The 24279-nt window shown below is 43.0% G+C and overlaps 1 protein-coding gene across 7 annotated transcripts in view; it reads right to left on the bottom strand.

Annotated features, from left to right (window-relative positions):
• SFMBT2 (Scm like with four mbt domains 2) overlaps positions 1 to 24279 on the bottom strand; it is a 176798-nt gene that overhangs the window by 87906 nt on the left and 64613 nt on the right. For 6 of the 7 annotated variants that reach the window (XM_070471944.1, XM_070471946.1, XM_070471947.1 and 3 more), the window contains 2 exons: positions 9640 to 9728; positions 7739 to 7985 (listed from right to left, as the gene is read on the bottom strand). In XM_070471944.1, coding sequence (XP_070328045.1) covers positions 7739 to 7985; positions 9640 to 9728 — 336 coding nt within the window. The remainder of the gene's footprint in view (positions 1 to 7738; positions 7986 to 9639; positions 9729 to 24279) is intronic. The other variant, XM_070471949.1, reaches the window with a different exon arrangement.

Below are 24279 nucleotides of genomic sequence, written 5' to 3' on the forward strand. Positions count from 1 at the left end.
AATACAAAATTAGAAGAACAAAATTGTTGAGTGCTGTTTTTACCAGTTGCTGAAACTGCAGGGGAATTTTATGATCTGATCTCAACAGATTTAAGACCTTATCAAAATAGGATTTGCAGAAGCACTCACTTGCAGGAGATATGTTTATACCTTCGCTATATCAACTCAGCCTACTTCAGACAGATAGCTAGGATATGAATATCAATTTAAGCACAGTTAAAAGGCAACATTAAGCCTTTGGGGCTGTATTTTTAATTTCTTGCATGTCTGCTTTTTAGCAGGCAGCCATATATTTTGATGCTCATAGCGTTTGAACTCACCTTGAGCTTGAAGCGCCTGTGTTTTAGCAGTTTATTCGGTCTTTGCAGACAACCACAATTATGGTGGGCAAGCAGAGCTGCCAGAAGGGGGGCCAGGTTATCCATGCCTGCCCACCGTCTCTCTTGTCAGCTATGTCAAGTCCCATAAAGGATAGTTAATGACAAGACAGACTCTACTTGTATAAATTGTCTATAATCCTTTCTAGCCTTCTATTTATGCTCTTACACCTCTGTGGAATTCCTTCCCCCAATTTGGCATTTCAGTATCAGAGCAAAAGTAGAATGAGGTTCTTTTTGATAGACACATTCAGGGGACTACAGTAAGCCAATCCCCCAATAAACACCCTAGGCAGAGAATGGTCCCTCCAGCCTCGACAGGTGAGAAGGCGGGGGGCCAGAGGGAGAAGTCACATCACAAGGTCCCACAAAGAAGGAAGAGGGACCAATTCACGGAGCCGTATGCAGTATCCCGGGCGGGTGAGGGGGATTCCCTGGGATGCACTAGTGCCCCAGCTCAGGGCGCTACATCAGAACCTCGGGAAAGAGGAAGGCAGCTCAGGTTTCCGGAAGCACAGCCCAGAGGATGCCAAGCACAGCAGCTCAAGAGGGTCAGATGTGCCAAATGTGCTCAGTCGCTCAGTCGTGTCCAACCCTTTGTGACCCCGTGGACTGCAGCCCACCAGGCTCCTCCGTCCATGGGGATTCTCCAGGCAAGAAGTACTGGAGTGGGTCGCCAGGCCCTCCTCCAGGGGATCTTCCCAACCCAGGGATTGTACCCACGTCTCCCACATTGTAGGCAAATTCTTTACTAGCTGAGGCACCAGGGAAGCCCCAAGAATCAGGCAGGGGGGAACAATAACCAAGATCCTGGACTTCCTAAGTAGAATAGGAACAAACCCATTTTTCTAGGGTTCCAGAAGCAGGTAGATGGGGAGCTCAACAGTGTATTAAAAGGAGAACCAAATCATACAAAAGGAGGGTGACTTCTAAAAACAAGGTTAAAGGAAGGTCTGCAGACACACAGGGAGAGAAAAAAGAAGAGAATGTACTGGTCCCTGAACTCCCGCAGTCTGTAACTGAGGATTCTTGGGGTGGGAGGAGCCCCTGAGACAGAGAGGAGGGTAAAAAAAGAGTGGTTAAAAATTACCCAAGGCCGAGTAACTAGACTCCAACAAAAAAATTTAAAAAATAAAAAAAAAAAACTAAGATAAAAGGGCTGCTGAGTATCACCAAATAATATGATGAAATTGAACAAGTGGGATTATGGTCTGACAAATTATTATATAAGTTAATGTAATCTTTACCTCTAAAGAGAAAGGTAAGAGAAACCATAATTAAACAAAAAAATTTAAAAAAAATTTACTCAGGACCAGAGCAATGAAAACCCAACATAGTCAGGTCCAAATTCAGATCTGAACAAGGAGATGGGCAGCCCCAGAGAAACGCTCACAGCCCCTCCTGAGAGCTGGCAGAGCAGGATTGGACCAGTCATGTCATCCCAGGCGGCTGCATCTACCTGATGCCATGGCTGTTCCATCAAACCAGAGAGAAGGGTCATAAAGCCTAGAACTTTGATCTGAATGTACATCCCCTAAAATTCACACTGAAATACTCAAGGCCTTAGGAAGTGGGGCCACTGGGAGGTGACGAGATCATGACAGCGGACCTCCCAGGATGGGATCAGTGTCCTTTTATAAGAGAGACCCCAGAGAGATCCCTACCCCTTCCACAGGTGAGAACACAGTGAGAAGACACTGTCTACAAACCAGGAAGTAGGTCCTCATCAGACATTGAATTTGCTGGTGCCCAGATCTTGGACGTCCAACCTCCAGAGCTGGGAGAGATCAATGTCTCTTGTTTATAAGCCCCCCTTTCCCATCTGTTACAGCAGCTGGAATGAAGGACGATACCTAGGAGATCTCACTGGACTTTCATCTCTGTTCTGCAATCTCAAGATGCTTTGTCTTCATGCTGAGGATGAATTCTGAGACAGAATTTAATCCCACAGCAGGGCACACTCTGTCTTAAAAGGTGAAAAATCAGCTGCAGTTTTGTCAGCACCCTTGGCCACCTGCAGAAGCTAAACACCTCCTAGTTTCAACAAGCAGAGAACAATAGTCTGTGTGTGTGTGTTTCATTAGACTGAGAGGCGCTTGGTTACACCAGCAAGTTTATGGACAATAAACAGCACCATTAAAAGAACATAAAACATGTTCTTAAAATGATCGTGTTGTTGGTAATTAAATAGAGTGTATCATGTCCAGTTCTGTTGGTAAGAAGTTAAGAGGCAATTAAAACCCATCCTGGTTCATCTTGAACCAGAAACCTAAGTGAAAACAAGGTGTCCGCCTCTGCAGACTGGCTATCCATCTCATGAAAAGTGCAGGAGGAAGAGAGGTAAACAAAATACTCATCTCACAGGTGGAGGTAAACGCAGGCCTGGACGGGCAATCCTCTTTATTTATGCACCCCACATCCCCCCTCCTCCCTTCTCCACCAGGCTCTGACCAGTGAGGAAAGGCTCAACTATGGTTCTTCATAAACACTGGGAAGTACTGTGGATTGAATGCTTTGTGTCCTCCCAAAATTTTGTATGTTGAAGCCCTAACCCCTTGATGTCATGGAGCTTTGAGAAGTGATTAGGTTTATATGGGGTCATAAGGGTGGGGCCCTGTGATGGGATTAGTGCCCTGGCAAAAGGACACACCAAAGAGCTCTCTTTCAAGTGCATGCTCGCTCTCTCTTAACATACAGAGAGATGTATATATACATATATATATATATATATCCATTAACACACAGAGAAGAGGCCAGGGGACTTCTCTGGCAGTCCAGTGGTTAAGGTATCACACTTCCAATGCAAGAGATGTGGGTTTGATCCTTGGTGGGGAAATAAGATCCCACATGTCATGCAGCATGGCCAGAAGATTAAAAAAGAAGAGGAGGCCAGGTGAGGACCCAGCAAGCAGCCATCTACACATCAGGAAGAGAATCCTCATCATCACTCAACACTGCTGATGCTCTAACTGTGAACTCCGATCCTCCAGAACTGTGGATTTGGGCTTTTTAAGGCTCAACCCCTCAGTCAATGGTATTTTGTTAAGGCAACTGAAGCTAAGATAAAAAATAACGGTTGTTTCTGGAATAAGAAACAGTTCATGTAGGAAGCATCTGAATTAGATTCAGAAACGTCTAGCTCCAGGCACTATCTAAAATAAAAAGAAGGCGGGGGGGCAGGGGGGGAATAGTTGACATAAAGATTTTGAAGGGAAAAGATATACAAAACAATATAGAAATAAGGATTTAAGGATTTTTCTTAAACCTCAGAAATTTCATCTCTTTAGTTCCTGCAAAAACATGTCAGATTCTATCTGCTTTCTAAACCTCCAAAAACATAAAAGCAGGTGGTGGCAGGGAGGCAGGTGAGAGGGGGTTTCAAGATGGGGGGATACATGTATACCTGTGGCCTATGCATGTTGACGTATGACATAAACCATCACAATACTGTAAAGTAGTTATATTCCAATTAAATTTAAAAATTAAAAGCAGGTGGGGCCTCTAAAGGACCCCTGGACCTCAACAGCCTACTTAAATTTCTTAAAAAATCAAATATAACCTTAACACTCTAATCACAGTTTGAATATTTAGAAAATACCAATCAACTGAGTAACACAGCAGCAAAGCAAACATGGGGCTACTCCCATTTTACAGATGTGAAAACTGAGGTTCAAAGTCGAGGAACTCACCCAGAGGCCAGTGACAAAGTGGAAGGAGGGCCCCACTTGGACCCTGACTCCAAGCCCATATTCCTTCCACTCTGTCAGGCTTCTCAAACTCTACTCACATGGGGATCTTTTTAAAGGAAGAAATTCCCATCTTGAATACCACAGACCTCATATCCTGGAGCTGTCCCAGGTGTTAAAGAGATCGCATCTCTACTTGCTCAGAAGCTCCACTAACGCTTCAGGGCAAAGAGAGTAGCACAGTCTAGGGGTACCTTCACCAGGCGGCTCTCCCCTCAAAACTGGCTTCCAAACTCCCATCAGTGATTTGGTTCCTGGAAGGTGGACTTGGCTAGTTCCTTCCTTCTGTCTAGACACATTTGAGTTTTTATTCAGTCTGGACACATATTTTATTCACTGGACACATATTTACTGAGCACCTACTATGGGCTGGACAGGGTGGCAGGGGGCACTGCAGAGAATGGGTCATGCACTTTTGAGTTCAGCATCCAAGTTCTGGATGAAGTGAACGCATGAGAAAGCAGTGTTCCAAAAGAGGAGACACACATGGAAAGCTTGGGGACCACAAACGAGGCCACGTGCCAGAAAATAAGCATATGAGGGGAGGTGTTGGGTATGCACAGCTGGAAAAAGAGCTCCAGGTCTGTCGGATCATGCTCTGCCTTCCATTCAGCACCGAAGGAAGGGCGCTTCTGGATTCCCCGTCCCACCCTGGTAACACCTGAATCACTAAGGACGCAGGAAGCCACTGCCCTCCCATGATTACTGGCATTTCACCATCTTCCGTTCCCTCGTCTGGTCTTTGCTGAAGCTGGACTCTCCTAACCCCTCAGCACCTGCACCCCTGATGGCGGGTGTAGTGTGGTGGCTTCACCCTCTCTCAAATCTCCCATCCACTACCCCGTATCCTCTGATTCCATCCAGAAATGGGAAGCAGGCTTCTCGTTGGCAGACAGCATAACAGCGAGCACCTTCTCCTCCAGTGTTGAAGACCTACTCGTCAGGTACTATCCACCACCTATGTCTATACCTCTATCTGCACTGAACAGTTGAGAAATACTGGGTTCTTTAAGAACAGAAAGTACCAGGAAAAGAAAGGAGTTGTTGTCAGCACAGCAGAGAGGATAGGGTGGCCTGGCACAGCCTCACTCTCAAAGTCCAGGCAGCCCTCTAGGCCTTCAGTTCCTGAATAGTCCACCCTTGGCAGAAGGGCCCCGAGGATGGTAGAAACTGTGGATAGAGAAGCCTGGGAATATGGAACCTGTGGATGGGAAGACGGTGGACGCAGAGCATCAAACCTGCAAATGCAGAAGGTCAACTGTACTGCACTATTTTATATCAGGGACTTGAGCATCACTGGATTCTGGCATCCATGGGGATCCGGGGACCAATCCCCTGTGGATACCAAGGGATGACTCTATTCTCAAAGTGCCTCTTATCTGCCCTGCTTGCCCACCCTTCCATCTCAACTTCTTATCACCAGTCAACGATGAACACTTTCATTTACTTAAGTGTGTTTGGGAAAAAGAAAAATAGTGTTTTCTGTGCCAGTCTGAAAGTTTTCTCCCACCTAGACTTCAGTCAAGGAAAGAGCACTGCCATCTTAGTTTAACAAGTCACATCAGGTCCTGAAACTAATTTATAGAAACCCAAAGGACTGGATTCTGTTCCTATGTGTTGTTCTGCTAAATCAGGTAGAAGTCAGATTTCATCTTGTAACTATTGCATCTGAAGAACTCAAAATCATACTTGGGGTGATCTTTCACCTTTTAATTTCTTCTTTCCATCCACAGCCTTCCCTGTTGACAGTTTAAATGTTGAAAATGTAAGTTCGTGATGAGGAATGTCTTTCCCAAAGGCTTTAAGTCTTCAGTGAAATGAACAATTCATGGTCAGAAAATTACTATGACGAGTAAATACAGTCTATTCTTGTCTTATAAAGATATCAAATTATCTTAGAGAGAGGTCTCTTCCTTTATTCAAATATTTCCCTAGTTTCTAAAGGGACACTTTCCATCCTGGCCATTGAATATGAGCACATGAGCACAAGAGAGGGATGTTACACAGAGTCTAAGCTATTAGTCATCCTTTGCTTTGCTATAAATTTACACTGGCAATTATATATTTCTCTTAAAATTTATACAGCAATTAGATACTGAACTAAGATTTATACACCCAACTTTCTGCACAAAGTAAATTTCTCCTGTTAGGTTATGAATCCCAAGGCAAACCTTGGGAGCTTAAGCCTCTTCTCACAAACCGACAGGCCTTTCATTTGTAATCATATTCCCAAACTACTCAGGGTATAAGTGGATTTCTTGGCTGCTTCTCATAACATTGACAACAACAATACTAATAAAACACCACATTACAAGTTTATACGCCTGTCAAATCCAACACAAATGCAAACATATGACATGGAGAACCAAGACATTTTTCAATTAAAGCCCTTGACTGATAGAAAAGGGAGACATGACTCCTCTGCTTCACAACTCCTCAAGACAAACTCTGGCAACCAAGATGGGAGGGGGAAGGCTCTGGAAATTTTACTGAAGGAAAGAGCCAACTCTTGGCTTCCAATAAACCTGTGAAATTGACCAGAATGAAAATCAGCAAATTTGGGAAGATGTATTCCTCCCTTGGCATCTTTAATTCAATGAGAAATCCAACATTTTTCTTCTACAGCTACCTATCACAAGGTTGATAAGCCCAGTATAAGGCAGCAGGGAAAATTGTGTGGAAGAAGAAGGGGACCTGAGAATCTGAATTTCAGCACATTCTTCCGAAAAACTGTGCGATCTTTGACAGGTAGCTTAAACTCAGTCTCAAATTTTCTCTGCTGTTAAGAGGAAATAGTCACACAAAATATGTAGCACTTTTTTGGAGTCAAAATAAACAACCTAACAGATGTAAAATCATCTGGCAGGTAGAAAACATTAAAGAAAGGTTATTTTGTAAACACTGAGGTTTTTGCCCAGTTGGATATGTCAGGAAGCATGATGCAGTCTTCTACCCAATTAAATCTCTGGAAAGGCATTTGTCAAGGTACTTGAAGCTATTTAATGCACCAGGGGAAAAAAGCATGATGGTTTTCTTTTTGCTATTTCCAGGTCAGGACAGATACTGTAACAATAAGCATTTTATTTGAATCAGCATTTTACTTGAATCTATGGATGGATGAATGGATGGGTAGATGAATCTATGGACAGAAGGTTGGATGGGGGAATGGATGGATGGATGAATGGATGGATGGATCGATGAGCGGTTGAGTGGGTAGATGGATGGATGAATGAATGGATAGATGGATGGATGGCCGTGAGTAGAAGAGCAAATATTTCAGAACCTACTTGCAAGACTATCAAATTCCTAAAGAAAAACAGAGAATATTGCCAAGTCCCCATGCACTGCATCTTTTATTTCCAAACCAGTGATTCCAAAGGAACCAGATCAGCTTTTTCCACCGCCTCCCACTCTGCTTTCTCTTTTCAGAACACTACTCATTGAAGTCTTGGGTTCCATTCACAACAGAGAGTGTTTGAAGTTAAAACACTTCCTGTGCACAAGTACAAATGGGAAAGACACCACAGAGCTAACACATTTTCCAGAGAGACACCCAGGAAAATAATCACATCTCTTCCGACAACACTTGAGAGCGGCCGAAGCTCCCGCCCTTACCTGAAGGTGGGTCCATTCTGTATTTATTCTCTTGACACCAACCAACTGGTCGAAGTCTGTAATCCAAGTAAAACAACCACTGGTCATAGGATTCAGTGTCCTCCAATCCCACATAGCGAAGGCGTAATCTTCCTCCAGCATTCTCAAGCACACTAACTATCCAGTACTGAAAAGGGTTCTCAGAGTCCTGCAGCTCTATTAAGGAATCAACTGTAATGAGGTCTATAGGGCCTTTCCCTCGCAGAGGCTGTTTAAACAGAAGCAAAACTCCTTATTTTAAACTTTATTTTCAGGTTCTCATGGAAACAGATGACAGCAGAAGATAATTTTTTTTTTCCATACCATCATCCAAGCTATTGGCAAACAGTCTGGTGTTTCCCTCCACCCCCCACCCTCCCTTCCCACCACCGGCCCCTCCCGCCCCACATCCACCTTTCCCAACTCAGTATCCAACAACAAAATCACAAGCAAATAGAAAATAACAGTTTGTGCTAAGTTCTCACCAAACAAATCACCCTTCCCAGATACAACTACATTTGTGAGGAATGAGGGTACTTTGAAGAAGCGTTCCACCAAATTTGCCTCAAACTGGAAAACAAGTGGGAACAAAACGTCTACTTTTCCAAGAGATGGATACATCTGACATGGGGCCATCAATATCTACCTTGACTCAGCAGACGTCTGTCTTATGATGGCCCTGCTCTCATACCTGTGATGATGTGCATAAAGCATTAATCCGTGTGGGGGACATTCTGGATGAATGCCTAATACACACTAATAATCAGCTAAATTAGACTACTGGGTAATTTGTACACTTCACCCCACAGTTGGTTTGGAGAATATATATAATGTCGCCCCTTTTAAGCAACCTTCTTAGCACATGTTTGCATACGAAAAGGGTGTTTGTTCAGCCAGCCCTGTAGGCAAATATGCTTAAAAAATTAACAAAGTAGACAATCTGTCCTTTTGAAAGGGTGAGCATTCATCACTTTGATCTGTCAACCAAACAATTCAATTAGTAGCCACCAAGATGCAAAACCACATTACGCAAAATCATCACAAAACAAAACTAAACAACCCTGTATGAGTCTGTGGTGTTCCAAAATTTCAGTACCATTTATGAAAGGCAGGAAATTTATGGTTAATGTTAAGAGAATAATAAGACTGTCAAACTCTGTATCATGTTCTTGGTCATTAATTGTGTTTTCCCCTTTCTCAGGGGCATTCTTCAAAAACAGATCTGGTAACTCAATATTTATTTATGACAGTGCAGTCCTCTTATATACTGTTCTAGTATATAAATATTAAAATGTATCAGAATAAAATTATTTTCAAATAACCTGTTTTTTCTTCAGTACCTTAAAACAACCTTAACCACATATAAATATGGTTAGTCATTTCTCCTCTTGTTTTACCAGGGGGACTAATTCAAATATGACTTACCAACGTGTTTAAAAACTGGGGCTATGCATAAATAAAACAGCTAATCATTTATCAACCAACATACTTTGAGACTACACCCCAGCACATGGATGCTTAGTTGTCACTTTGACAAAATAGTTATTCTACAGGATTTTATATACATTCACTAACGTAAGATAAGACACTTAAATGTACAGGATAGTAGGTAACTATCCTACCATGTTATTATATTAAAATATGTTCCCATAAAAGCAAATTTTCCAATTATGGACTGGACCACAGGTGAAGACACTTTGGTCCCATTAGAATCAGTCATCTAAGTGATTCAAGAAAAGACAGGACGTTACGCTATTTGCACACCGAGGTCCGTGTGGACTTGTGCACCCATAGAAGGATATATGCAATGGTGCTCTTAGCTGTGAACTCGTGTTAACTGTGCAGCTTCAGATGACAGAGAATAGCTGGATAACAATACATACACCTTCCAGAAGGCTGGCAGGGGCCGTCCGGGAACCCGTCAAATCCCGAATGAGAAATTCGGTCCAGTCTGTATACTTCTCTTTGATAGCTGGTGAGACAAAGGAGAAACAGACACACACTTTAACAAAGCAGCGGAGCAATCCCAGCCTTTCCGTACGTATGAGTTCTGTCGTGACGTTTCTTCACTTTAGATACCATGCTTAAAGGAAGAACTAAAATGGCACAACAGACCTGCCGGCAATGGGTCATGTCTCATCGAACACGTGCCTAGGTTTTGCTGGGCATCAGAAAGGTGAAAGAACATGAGATTCTGAGGTCTGATTGTCTGTTTCGAAACTTCTGTAAAGAACCAAGGAGATATTTCAAAGCACAGAATTTAGGAGGCTCCAAGAAGAAAGAGGGAACAGAAGAATCAGAGAACGTTTTCCAGGTGGAAAATAAAGCCATGCTCTGAATTGTAATAAAGATGTATGACTCACAGAGAGAAGAGAAAGGAGGGATTTTCAGGCTGAGAGGAACAGCATCTGCTAATGAGAGCAATGAAGGGAGGGAGGAGATGGAGAAAGAATGTCTGTCCCTCAGCAACACACGCTCTGGCTGGAGCACAGAATGTAACGCTAAGTGGCAGGAACAAAACTGCAGACAGCCCAAAAGCCAGCACCCACGTTTAATAAACAGGAAATCTCTATGTGGAATCTAAATTTTAAAAATGATTTTAATGAACTTATTTACAAAAGGGGAACATGCTCACCAATGTCCAAAACTGAGTTAGCAAAGGGGAAACGTGGCAGGGGGTATAAATTAGACTTTGAGATGAAACACACACACACTACTATTAATATATATAAACCAACAAGGACCTACTATATAGCACAGGGAACTCTACTCAATATTCTATAATAACCTATATGAGAAAAGAATCTGAAAAAGAATGGATATATGTATACACATAACTGAATAACTCTGCGGTACATCTGAAACTAGTACGCCATTGTAAATCAACTACTTTGTTGTTCAATGGCTAAGTCATGCCCAACTCTTTACAACCTCATGGACTGAAGCATGCCAGGCTTCTTCCCTGACCTTCACAATCTCCCAGTTTCTCAAATTCATGTCCACTGAGTCGGTGATGCCATCCAACCACCTCATCTTCTGCTGCCCCTTTCTCCTTCTGCCTTCAATCTTCTCCAACATCAGGGTCTTTTCCATTGAGTCAGTTCTCCACATCAAGTGACCAAAGTTTTGCAGCTTCAGCATCAACTACATGCCAATAAAAACGTTTTTAAACCAGGAAACCTCTGCATAAAATGAATCTGAAAGCAGCATAAAGGCTTGAAGGGAAACAAAGGAAGCCAATGGCAGAGAAGTCAAACTAGAGGCTGCTGTTCTCTTAGTGCAAATGTGATAGGGCCCCAAACAGCACAAAGGAGCGCTGCATTTAAGACACCTTTCCAAAAAGATGGGCTTCCGGGGTAGCCCAGATGGTCAAGAATCTGTCTGCAGTGCAGGAGACCCAGGTTTGATCCCCGGGTCGGGAAGATCCCCTGGAGGAGAGCATGGCAACCCACTCCAGTATTCTTGCCTGGAGAATCCCATGGACAGAGAAGTCTGGCCAGCTAGAGTCCATGGGGTCACAAACAGTTGGACACAACTGAACAACAAACACTTTCACTTTTCCAAAAAGAGAAACATCACCCTTTGGAAGCCAGCATTCTACAAGCTCTTGGAACCAAAGACTTGAGAAAAATATAACCTCTTGGCTCAACTGTCAGTGTACAGACATCCCAAGGCTAAAGTCAAATCCACACCCCGGAGAGACCCCAAGCCTTCTCAGTGCATCACGGGACTCATAAACTCAGCCACAGCAGAGCAGGACACTGGCCCAGACTCCCACCCACCCACTGAGAGTCTGACCTTCACATCTCATGTGGAGATGAGTGACCTTCACATCTCCAGTGGACCCAGGAGCACTGCTCAGGATACTGCATTCAATACTTGGCCTCTGTTGTGTCTGTTAAGTCTCTAGGTCACATCCAATTCTTTGGGGACAAGAATCTGCCTGCAATGCAGGAGACCTAAGGGACATAGGTTCGATCCCTGGGTCAGGAAGATCCCCTGGAGAAGGAAATGGCAACCCACTCCAGTATTCTTGCCTGGAGAATCCCATGGACAGAGGAGCCTGGCGGGCTACAGTCCATGGTGTCGCAGAGAGTCAGACACAACTGAAGCGACTCAGCACATATAGGATCTTTCAGGGCTTCCCTGGTGGATCATATGGTAAACAATCTGCCTGCAATGCAGATCTGGGTTCTATCCCAAGGCTGGGAAGATACCTTGGAGAAGGGAATGGCAACCCAATCCAGTATTTTTGCCTGGAAAATCCCACGGACAGAGAAGCCTGGCAGGCTACAGTCCATGGGGTTGCAAAGAGTTGGACATGGCTGAGCAACTGTCACTCCACACTAGGTTCTTTCAAAGCAGGATGCAACTATTTAGCTGAAACCTAAAGGAACAGAGTTATTACCAAAGAAAACTAGGCATATGAGTGGTGGGAAAGTTCATGGTGTGGGGAAGACCTGGGCTCTGAGCTGGGCTCTGTCATCACTGGCTACATGACTGTAATTCACCCAATTTCTCTTGTATTCTTTCCTCTGATGCTACAACATGTTGCTTGTGTGATGCTATAAGGATTAAAGAAGATATACCTGCTGGTAAAATACAACTGTATCTGGCACATTTATGCAATTAACTGCCTCTCTAGTTCTGTTACAAGTGTATATTAAATTATTACACATTCTCACCTAATATTTATTACTGAGTCCCACAAATGCCAGATTGAAACTTTCAACATGTTGGCAGAACTGCCAACAGAACAGGGACCAGGGACTGTACCACCTGCAGCAACCTACTATTTCAATTACTAACCTGCAACTCAATAGCGCCAACTGTTGCCCATTAATAAAGATAAGATCAAGAGAAAGGTCAAAATCCAAGGGACTCAGGCAAAAGTCAAGGGATTCGGGCAAAGCTGGAAAGTCCAGCTATGGGTTAGACAATGTCCTAGCCCTGGACACAGAGCTACCACAGAGCAACCCACCGCTTCATCACCTTTTACCTTAAGGGTGTTTTCCTCAAATAAAATACCATCTTCTACATACATACTTATAAGGAGATGCATATATTTGAGGCAGAAAATGTGTTATTGGGTTCTTTTCCATCACTAGCAAGTGTAGCCATCATTTTTAAATGCTATACTCATTTCTAAATCAGCCCTTGCTATGGACTGAATGTTTGTGTTGCCCCCAAAATCCATTTTTTCAAAACATGTATCATTCTTTTTTGCAATTTTTTTTTTTTTTTGGCCACATCCCATGGCATGTGGGATCTTAGTTCCCTGACCAGGTATCAAACCCGCACACCCCTGCATTGGAAGAGAAGTCTTAACCACTGGACCATCAGGGAAGACCCCAAAATTCACTTGTTGAATCCTCATGTCCCATGTGATATTGCATTTAGGAGGTGGGACCTTGGGGACATTAGAATTAATGAGGTCATGAGATTAGAGACTTTACAGATGGGATTAGTAAACTCATAAAAGAGACTCCAGAGAGCTTCCTCACCTCTTCCTCCTCACACTTGTGAGGATAAGGTGAGATGTCTGTGAATCTATAGGGTGGTCCTCACCAGACACAGGGTCTGGCTGTACCTTGATCTTAGGCGTGGATCCAGTCTCTAGAACTGTGATAAATAAACTTCCATCCGGTCTATGGTATTTTTGGTACAGCAGCCTGAGTAGACTAAGACAGCTCTCCTGCATGCCTAAGGCGGCTGAGAAGACCAGAAGCAACAGAAAGTCGAAGTGTTAGTCAGTCAGTTGTGTCTGACTCTTTGTGACCAGTCATGAACAGATGTAACAGCTGGACGGTAAGGAAGGCTGAGTGCTGAAGAGTTGATGCTTTTTAACTGTGGTGCTGGAAAAGACTTGAGAGTCCCTTGGAATGCAAGGAGATCAAACCAGTCAATCCTAAAGGAAATCAACCCTGAATATTCATTGGAAGGACTGATGCTGAAGCTGAAGCTCCAACACTGGCCACTTGATGAGCAAAGCCAACTCACTGGAAAAGACCTTGATGCTGGGAAAGACAGAAGGCAGGAGAAGAAGGGAACGAGAGAGAACGAGATGCTCAGATGGCATCACCAACTCCATGGATATGAGTTTGAGAAAGCTCTGGGAGATGGTGGAGGACAGGGAAGCCCGGTGGGCTTCCACGGGGTCACAAAGAGTCAGACCCAACTGAATGACCGAACAAGAACGACAAGAAGTACTGCCATATATACAAACTGCTGCTGCTGGTGAGTCGGTAAGTCGTGTCTGACTTCTGTGACCCCATGGACTGTAGTCCACCAGGCTCCTCTTTTCATGGGATTCTCCAGGCAAGAATACTAGAGTGCGTTGCCATTTCCTTTTCAAGGTGATCTTCCCAAGCCTGGGACTGAATCCATGTCTACCACATTAGCAAGCAGATTCATGACCTCTAGTGCCACCTGGGAAGCCCCTTTAGCACAAAGTTTAGTTTATTAAAGAAATGAGGCAGTGGAGAATCTTGAATTATAAATGGAAGCACCTACACACACTATTAAGAATAAAAGACTATAGAGTTCTCTCCCTTGGAGATTTTTTTTGTTGTTGTTGTTGTTTTTCCCTTGGAGATTTTTAAAGAAAAGAAATCTGTATTAATATTTCAGAGGGTCCAAATTAAATCGTTCCTACAATCAAAACAACAGATCATAAAATGATTCAACAGGGTTAATATGTTCCTTCTATGTGCCGTGGACCACATTACATACTGCTAGGGCTCAAATGTATAGATAACAGTATTTCTGTCTAAAAACAACTTAGATGAAGATATAGCTTGTAAAGAATGTCATAAAAGTCACACACACACACACACATATGCCTTAGAACTTTAAATATACAGAACGGAGGAAAAGTTTCAATTCAAACTTTCAGAACTCTTTCCATTGCATCAATATACTTGAATAATCACAAATAAAACACCCAAGAGGGTCACTGCTGGGTGGTAAGGGAGTGCAGGTTCCACTAGAGAAACTGCCAAACTGACTGTCTTCTGAAGTGGCTGCACGCTGCACATAGCAGCAGCTTTGCGAGATGGAGATGCTCCCCCACGTCACTCCCAACCTCCCACATCCCTGGGGCCACCCCGCCCTGCTCCCCTTTTCTCTCTGTGCTGGATTTCTCTTCCCCTTTCTCTTCCACAGGGCTGCATTATGGCTCTGCACATCCTCTTCCTTCCTCACGGAAACACTTTCCCCAAACAACCCCTCTTCATCTCGCTTTCTCCCCCATCTTCCCTAACTTCCACGATAAACAGCTGTCCTCTCCTGGGATCCCACATCCTCTCCCTTCCGAGACCTAATATAACTTATAATTACATATTCTTACTCATTTGTGCAATGACAGTCCCCATCTGATGACTCCATGAGCCTGGGAACCATCACATCTCCGCATTTATCACTGTATCCCTGGAACAACCGCACGTAACAGGTAGTTTAATAAAATGTGTCACCAGAGGGAAGGACTGACAGATTAATGGTTTGATAAACTGAGTCCTTTTTTTTCTTTGAGCCACGCTGCACAGCATATCAGATCTTAGTTCCCTGACCAGGGATCAAATACCACGTCACCCTATGTTGGAAGCAGAGTCTTAATCACTGGACTATCGGGTAAGTCCAAATTGTTTCTGTTTTTTAACTCATCTTGGGATGCAAGAGAACTTGCTGAATTCAGATAAGGAACCCCTGTTACCATGGATGTTACACAGACCTTTCAATAAAAAATATGATTTAGCGCCACAGTACACATTATTGTTGTGGCTGTTCAGTCGTTAAGTCATGTCCGACATTCATAAAAGAACTGACACTGCATTTTGCTTCTTCTTGTGTTTGCCTGGCTTGTAACTGCTTACACAGGATGTAAGTTATCAAGTAAGATTTTAGTTTCAGCACACATCACCTAGAAAGCGGCAGAGTGTTAGTCGCTCAGTCGTATCCAACTCTTTTCGACTCCATAGACTGTAGGCCACCAGGCTCCTCTGTCCATGGAATTTCCCAGGCAAGAACACTGGAGTGGGTTGCCATTCCTTTCTCCAGGGGATCTTCCCAACCCAGCACTCAAACCCAAGTCTCCGGCACAGTAGGCAGATTCTTTACCATCTGAGCCCAGGGAAGCCCAGAAAGCCAGAGACCATTCATTTAATTGAGTGGGCATTAAACACCTTATGAGAGTACAGAAATTTAATATTTCTCGAGTTCTCCTTTTGGGTTAGTACACACTACTATGCCATTAGGCAACACTGAGACTGTTCATTTTTAGGAAAGGGCATCACCCAGAGATTAAAGAAACTCAAGATATTGTATATTCATAGCTTAATCCCCAAGGGACCAGCTGCTTTCTCTGAAGTGCCCTAGGACCTCTGAGCCCTAGAAACAGCCATAATTTACACAACAAAAGCCATAAAGATAAGAACTATTTATAACACTCACAAGGTATAACTCCTCTTACTCTGCATCATATCTTTAAGAGCCTAGAAGATAAACAGCCTCTAAAACTATTAGAAGAAATTTAAAACCTTATCATTGTTCACTAGAGATTTTTATCCAATAAAATATGGAATTTCACTCAGTATTGTACATTTTCTTCTTCTCTAGCTGTCATATCCCACTTTATAGGCATTTCTGCTCTTGCTCTAAACCTTTTCTTGCTTTTAACGAATACCCTTCCAAAGAGACAGGAATTTTTTTTTCTCTGCTAGGAAAAATTCCTTGCAGTTCTTTTATTGGCCATCACTGCAGAGAATGTGTCAAGACTGAACTGATACATCCACAAGGGTCCAGGCCTCTAAGTTCAATGGAATAGACACTTTTGTTTATTAAAGATTTTACTCTCATATTCTGTCTCCCTCACACCACTTGTTTCTTTCTATAGTTACTTTCTTAGCTAAATAGTCTCTAAATTTTCCTCAGGGCTCCCCATGAGAGTACATTTTAAAAAGAAATAAGCTTGTAAAAAACTTAAATTCACCTGCCCTTCACATATATCTGAGCACATGAGTCAGTCTAATTTTCAACAACTTTCACATTACTGTGTGTAATGGTTAATTTTACGTGTCCAGCTGGCTGGACCATGGTACCCAGATACCTCCTGTCTCCAAGAGGATATCTTTGGATAAGATTTACACTTATACTGGTGGACTTCTGAGTAAGATGGATTCCCTGGTGGCTCAGATGGTGAAGAGCCCACCTGCAATGCAAGATACCTGGGTTCAATCCCTGGGTCAGGAAGATCCCCTGGAGAAGGGGATGGCTACCCACTACAGTATTCTTGCCTGGAGAATCCCATGGACAGAGGAGCCTAGTGGGCTACAGTCCATGGGATCACAAAGGAGTTGGACACGACTGAGCGACTGACACTTTCACTTTAGCTACTTTCTGAGTAAAGCAGATTGCCCTCCTTTTGTGGTGGGCCTCATCTGATCACTTGAAGGCTCCCCTGAGCAAGCAGGAATTACGAAGAAATCAAAGGAGAACTAAAGGAACACACAAACATTCTTGTTCATGGATAGGAACACTCAATTTTATCAAGATGTAAGTTCGCCCGATCTGACAGATTCAATGCAATCCACATCAAAACCTCAGCGAATTATTTCGTGGATACTGAAAAGGCGACTCTAAAGTTTACAGAGAGAGGCAAAAACCCAAACAGCCAATACAATACTGAAGGAAAGCAAAGTGGGAGGGTCTTGTGAATGGTAAGTGAGATCACTCACAGGAATTTCTTGGCAGAGGCTAAGTGTTACTAAATAACAGAAATAGGGGAGAGAGGGAGGCAGGGGATTTGAAGTGGGAAGAGGGAGGTGGGGAAGGGACAGGGTCTTATGGACCAAGAGGAGTGGTGGTAACATGACCACACCCCATCTGATGCACTGTGATGAGGAAAAATCCAATTTTCAAAATGAATCTGAGTTTCATTTGGAAGCTACCTTTTTACATTTCAAAACTGAAACTAAACCATCATCAAAGATCACATAATTGCTTACCGCAGACACAGAACACTGAATCAAATTTTAAATCAGTTGTAATTATTTGAGAGTCTTCCTGTGTGCTTGATGGGGCTCCCCAGGTGACTCGAGTGGTAAAGAACCTGCCAGCCAATGCATGAGATGTTAAGGGATGTGGGTTTGATCACTGGGCTGGGAAGACCCCCTGGAGGAGTGCATGGAACCCACTCCAGTATTCTTGCCTGGAGAATCCCAGGACAGAGGAGCCTGGAGGGCTATGGTCAATTCAGTCACAAAGAGCTGGACATGACTGAACGGAAGTGACTTAGCACGCATGCACAGTGCTTGATGACGACAACAGCCAACTAAGGAGAGCGTGAGACTCCGGTGGACAGATATATGAGGGCAGTATTTGCAACAAGTTTCTCCACATGCTGCACCCCAGCCCACACCCACAGCTGTAATCTACTCTCTGGGCTGTACACACTGATATTCCAATACACAACATACTCCCTTTGGCCGGCAGCTGAATCCATCCTAAATGAGGTTAACAGGGAGGTCTGTGGTTGGTCACACACCCTACATCCAGGGGCCCCGCTCACAATAATCCATGATTTGTCTTCAACCACAAGGAAGTGCATGAGTTTTGTTTCATAAAATAATTATGGGACTTCCCTGGTATTCCAGTGGCTAAGACTCCATGCTCCCAATGCAGGGGGCCCAGGTTCAATCCCTGGTCAGAAAAGCAGATTCCACATGTGGAAACTGAGTTCACATGCAGCAACTAAAGATCCCGCATGCTGCCACTAACACCGGGACACAGCCAAATAAGTATTTTTAAAAAGAAAAGGATAGAATCAGGACTCCAGGCTACCTGGAGAGACCCAGCCTCTCAGTGACATCCGGCAGGAGGTTTTACAGGAACCAGACGCTTAACATGCTCTGTGCTTTGAGCTTCTACTCAGAGCCTTGCTCCAAAGCAAGACCACAATGTCTGAATTCACCTTTTTGGAGCAGCCCTGAAAGCCCTGCCAGAGATGCAAACCCACCCGCCACGCATGACTCTGGTCCAGCTAGTGCTGGCTTTTCCACCTCTTGGGTCAGCATATTTGTTTAGACTGCTGGGACTGTCACTCAACCAAAAGCCCGGCAGCCAGGTCAGGTCTCTCCTCCCAGACCCAGTAATCACTAAAGTCTAAGACTGACTGCTTATTATCTCTCCAAAGCAAAGATTCTTAACATACAGCGTGTGACTGCCTCCATGGCATTCATGAAATTGAGTATGGTGGAATCGTAAGTGAATTTCACAAAACTGAAAGCTCATAAAAGTGAATACAAAATTGTGCAGGTGTGTGTGCAGGTGTCTATGTGTTGAGGGCCTCTTCCAAGAACTTTTGTTGAGTTCATCAGATTCTCAAAGGACTCTATGAACCCAGCAAGATTAAGAACAATGACAGACTTCAAAATCAAACTTACGGTTACCAAAGAGGAAATGGGGGAGGGTAAATTAGGAGTCTGGGGTTAACATACACACTGTACTTACTACATATAAAAAAGATAAGCAACAATCTTCTGAATAGCACAGGGAACTCTACTCAATATTCTGCGATGACTTATGTGGGAAAAGAATCTAAAGATAACTGAATCAATTGCTGTACATCTGAAACTAACACAACATTGTAAATCAACTCTACTCCAATATGAACTAAAAATTAAATTGAAAAACATAACAGAGACAACACTATGTTAAAATGTGGCTATGATGTAAGTCACTAGACTGAGTTCCTTGAGGCTCTTTCTTATCATCTTTGTTGATCCTGCTGCCCAGCACAAAGAACCCCACACAGCTTTCCAAAGTGAAGTAGCTTATATCACCTTTCTCCAGCTCAACAGGTTTGAGACACTACAGTTCTGATTACAAAGACACCTAGTGAGTGTTCCTTACGTACCAAGTACTTTCTCATATAGCAACTCAGTGCTTCCAAAACTCCAATGAACTTGTTATTTTCATCCACGTTCAACAACTAAAAAGATTCAAATAGACTAAACAGACCTTTATCACAGTTGGTGGCAAATATATTCAAAGAGTGCATTTATAACAGACAGATTTCCACTAACTCACATCCTATGCGCAAAAGTTCCATTTTTAGAACAGTAACTCCTCCAAACACATCTATGATATAATTAACGATATAAAACAAATGTGAAACACACATTATTTGAGAAATTAAGAATGTGAAACACAACTACTCAAAAAACCTTTAGATCCTGATCAGACTTCTCAAAACTACTACTTGCATTCTCTAAAAGATTTGTATCACTAGGTAAACAAATTTTAAATAACTGGAAAATTGCCAGCAATGACACCTCATGAAATATTATTTCCCTTAGAACGAAATTTTTTAAGAGTAATACTTTGCAAAAAGTCTTAACTGAGTACTGCTTTCTTAAGAGAGTTGAATTTGATGACATGCTAATTATAATCATTAAAAAAGGTATCATCTTTAAATACATCTCACTGAAAGTGTGTTTCCACCGAGGATGAGCAAAATACAAGAAAAGAGATGCAATGAATGCAATGTAAGCATTCAATGTGAGATCTGACATATTTATGATATGCAATGAAATTCCCCTTATTAAAGTCAAGTTCAAGAAGATTCAGAACATGTTCTTCAAGAGAAGAGTGTGATTCATACATAATGAGTCAGGTCCAACTGTGAGTGCCAAGGGCTTGCAGACATTCTACAAGTAATGGACAAACTCGGTGACCTGAGAGTCATGCCTGAATATAAAACATGGCCCCAGAGCTGGTTCAACTCTCTAAACCTGCCATGTGTGAGAAGACGAATAAAATACGAACTTTCTTCTACCAATGCGTCCTATAAAAACACCGAGATTCTGTTTCTCAAGTACTAGAAAACAGAAGTGTTAGTCTCTCAGAAATGTCCAACTTTTTGCAACCCCATGGACTGCAGCCCTCCAGGCTCCTCCATCCACGGGATTTTTCCAGGCAAGAATACTGGAGTGGGTTGCCACTTCCTTCTCCAAGAAAACAGAACTTGTCGGCAAAATGGAGACCCTGGAAAACACATTCTTGAAAATAGATCTACTATCTAGCTATTGTAGTTTAAGCCCTTTCCATCCCTACATTCTACGAGGACATTATTCAGTTCAGTTCAGTTCAGTCCCTCAGTCGTGTCCCACTCTTTGCAACCCCATGAACTGCAGCACGCCAGGCCTCCCTGTCAATCACCAACTCCCGGAGTTTACCCAGACTCATGTCCATTGAGTCAGTGATGCCATCCAACCATCTCATCCTCTGTCGTCCCCTTCTCCCCCTGCCCTCAATCTTTCCCAGCATCAGGGTCTTTTCCTATGAGTCAGCTCTTCGCCATCAGGCCAAAGTATTGGAGTTTCAGCTTCAACATCAGTCCTTCCAATGAACACCCAGGACTGATCTCCTTTAGGATGGACTGGTTGGATCTCCTTGCAGTCCAAGGGACTCTCAAGAGTTTTCTCCAACACCACTGTTCAAAAGCATCAATTTAGAACTGCCATATGACCCAGCAATCCCACTTCTGGGCATACACACCAAGGAAACCAGATCTGAAAGAGACACATGCACCCCAATGTTCATCGCAGCACTGTTTATAATAGCCAGGACATGGAAGCAACCTAGATGCCCATCAGCAGACGAATGGATGAGGAAACTGTGGTACATATACACCATAGAATATTACTCAGCCATTAAAAAGAATTCATTTGAATCAGTTCTAATGAGATGGATGAAACTGGAGCCCATTATACAGAGCGAAGTAAGCCAGAAAGATAAAGACCAATACAGTATACTAACAGATATATATGGAATTTAGAAAGATGGTAATGATAACCCTATATGCAAAACAGAAAAAGAGACCCAGATGTATAGAACAGACTTGTGGACTCTGTGGGAGAAGGCGAGGGTGGGATGTTTCAAGAGAACAGCATCGAAACATGTATATTATCTAAGGTGAAACAGATCACCAGCCCAGGCTGGATGCATGAGACAAGTGCTCAGGCCTGGTGCACTGGGAAGACCCAGAGGGATCGGGTGGAGAGGGAGGTGGGAGGGGGGACCGGGATGGGGAATACATGTAAATCCATGGCTAATTCATTTCAATGTATGACAAAAACCACTTCAATGATGTAAAGTAATTAGCCTCCAACTAATAAAAATAAATGGAAAAAAAAAAAGAAAAATTAGGAAAAAAAAAAACCAAAAGCATCAATTTTTCAGCACTCAGCTTTCTTTATAGTCCAACTCTCACATTCATACATGACTACTGGAAAAACCATAGCCTTGACTAGATCGACCTTTGTTGGCAAAGTAATGTCTCTGCTTTTTAATATGCTGTCTAGGTTGGTCATAACTTCCCTTCCAAGGAGTAAGCATCTTTTAATTTCATGGCTGCAATCACCATCTGCAGTGATTTTGGAGCCCCAAAAAATAAAGTCAGCCCCTGTTTCTGCTGTTTCCCTACCTATTTGCCATGAAGTGATGGGACCGGATGCCATGATCTTAGTTTTCTGAATGTTGAGCTTTAAGCCAACTTTTTCACTCTCCTCTTTCACTTTCATCAAGAGGCTCTTTAGCTCTTCTTCACTTTCTGCCATTGGGTGGTGTCATCTACATATCTGACATTATTACTGACCTGTAAATTTTCTCATCATGTAGCAAAATCTATTACTAAAGTTTAAGTTTTTTTAAAAAACACATCTTGTGTGAAATGAAGAGAGTCACTGACAACTCAAAATTACAGAGGTGGAATGGTATCTAAATTACGGGTCTGCAAACTGGAGAACAATCTCAACATATAATCTCACTCTTTCACACGTTTCTTCTCTTAGAATCTTTCTGCTCTGAAAAACTCTATGTAGCAAGGTTCAGATATCAGCTTTTCTTCTGTGAAGTCCAAGGGCAAAGGCTGCAACAGAAGACAACTGTCTGATGCCGGCACACAACTGGGCTCCCCAGGCGGCGCTAGTGGTGAAGAACCGGTTTGCCAATACAGGAGGCATAAGAGTTGAAGCTTTGATCCCTGGGTAGGGAAGATTCTCAGGAGGAGGGCATGGCAGCCACTGCAGTACTCTTGCCTGGGAAATCCCACGGACAGAGGAGCCTGGCAGGCTGCAGTCTACAGGGTCACAAAGAGTCAGACACGACTGAATTGACTTAGCATGGGCACGCAGAACAGAACTATTTGGAAATAGGTTAAGCAAGTGCCAGGAAGCAGGTGGGGCCAGACTTGCAGGGCACAAAACAAGAGTGGAAAAGATTTAGTATTAATAGATAGGAGGTTAAGATTGGGACTTCTCTGGCAGTCCAGTGATTACACTCTGCGCTTCCAATGGAGGGGTGTGGGTTCAATCCCTGGTCAGGGAAGAACCTGACCAGGTTCTTCTTCAAGCTGCGCAAAGCATTCACCCAAAATTAAAAAAAACAAAATACCAATGTCTTCCATATTGCTGAATCCAATGGCCAATTCCCAATCATTTATGTATTTGACATAATCAAGAGCATTGGATAAGTAAGATCACACTCTCCTTTTTGAAACATTCTTCACTTAAGTGTTAACATTCTGAATGCTTTGGTCCAGCCTCCCAAAAAATACTATGCTGAAATCCAAACCCCCAAGGTGATGGTGTTAGAAGGTGAGGCCTTTAGGAGGTGATGAGGTCAAAAGGATGGCGCCTCCACAAATGAGATCAGGGCCCTTGTAAGAGACCCAAGAGAGCTCCGGAGCCCCTTCCTCCATGTGACAAGTGGGTAGTCTGCAGCCCAGAACCCAACCACATTGGCCCCCTAATCTCAAAGTCTCCAGAACCGTGAGAAATAAATATGCTGCTTATAAGCCACCCAGTCTATAGTACTTTGTTAAATCAGCCCCAACTGACCGTAACATTGAACCTCGACCCTTAGTGTTCCCCAGAATTTCCTTAATAGCATAAACAGAATTCAATGCCTATTCCAAAAACAGAGATACCCAGGCAATTAGTTTGATTCCTGTTGTTATAAGAATGGAGAATAAGAGTGACTGATTAAAAAGAACATCCCAAAGTATGGGAATCATGATTTAAAACCATAAACCAGTTTGTTATTAAAGACAGACTGTTCAGAAAGAACCCAAATTACTACACGCTGTTTCCTCCCAGTGAAGAACAATGGGGCAGTCACCGTGCCTGAAACAAAAACTAAATCTGGTGGATGGGCACCAACAGTACAGAAGGAGGTGTATTTTAGTGTATGCACCTCTCTCTCTCTCATGATCCTCAATAACTGAATAGGAAATTTCAAAAAAATTAACCCCTTAGGATTTTGTCCTCTGTGATTCTTAAAACCAACCAAAAATGGTCCCATAGTATATCACAAAATATTTCAATAAAAATTTGCAAAGGGGTCAAAATTCATCAAGGAAGAGTCTGTCCCAGCAGCTGGGCAGTAATTCACTCTGTGTGCTCGCCATAAATCTGACCCTCTCTATTACATAAACAGAACTCATTTGTAGTATTGTATGTGGCAAT

This window comes from Odocoileus virginianus, chromosome 9, assembly GCF_023699985.2.
Source record: "Odocoileus virginianus isolate 20LAN1187 ecotype Illinois chromosome 9, Ovbor_1.2, whole genome shotgun sequence".
Taxonomy (NCBI): domain Eukaryota; kingdom Metazoa; phylum Chordata; class Mammalia; order Artiodactyla; family Cervidae; genus Odocoileus; species Odocoileus virginianus.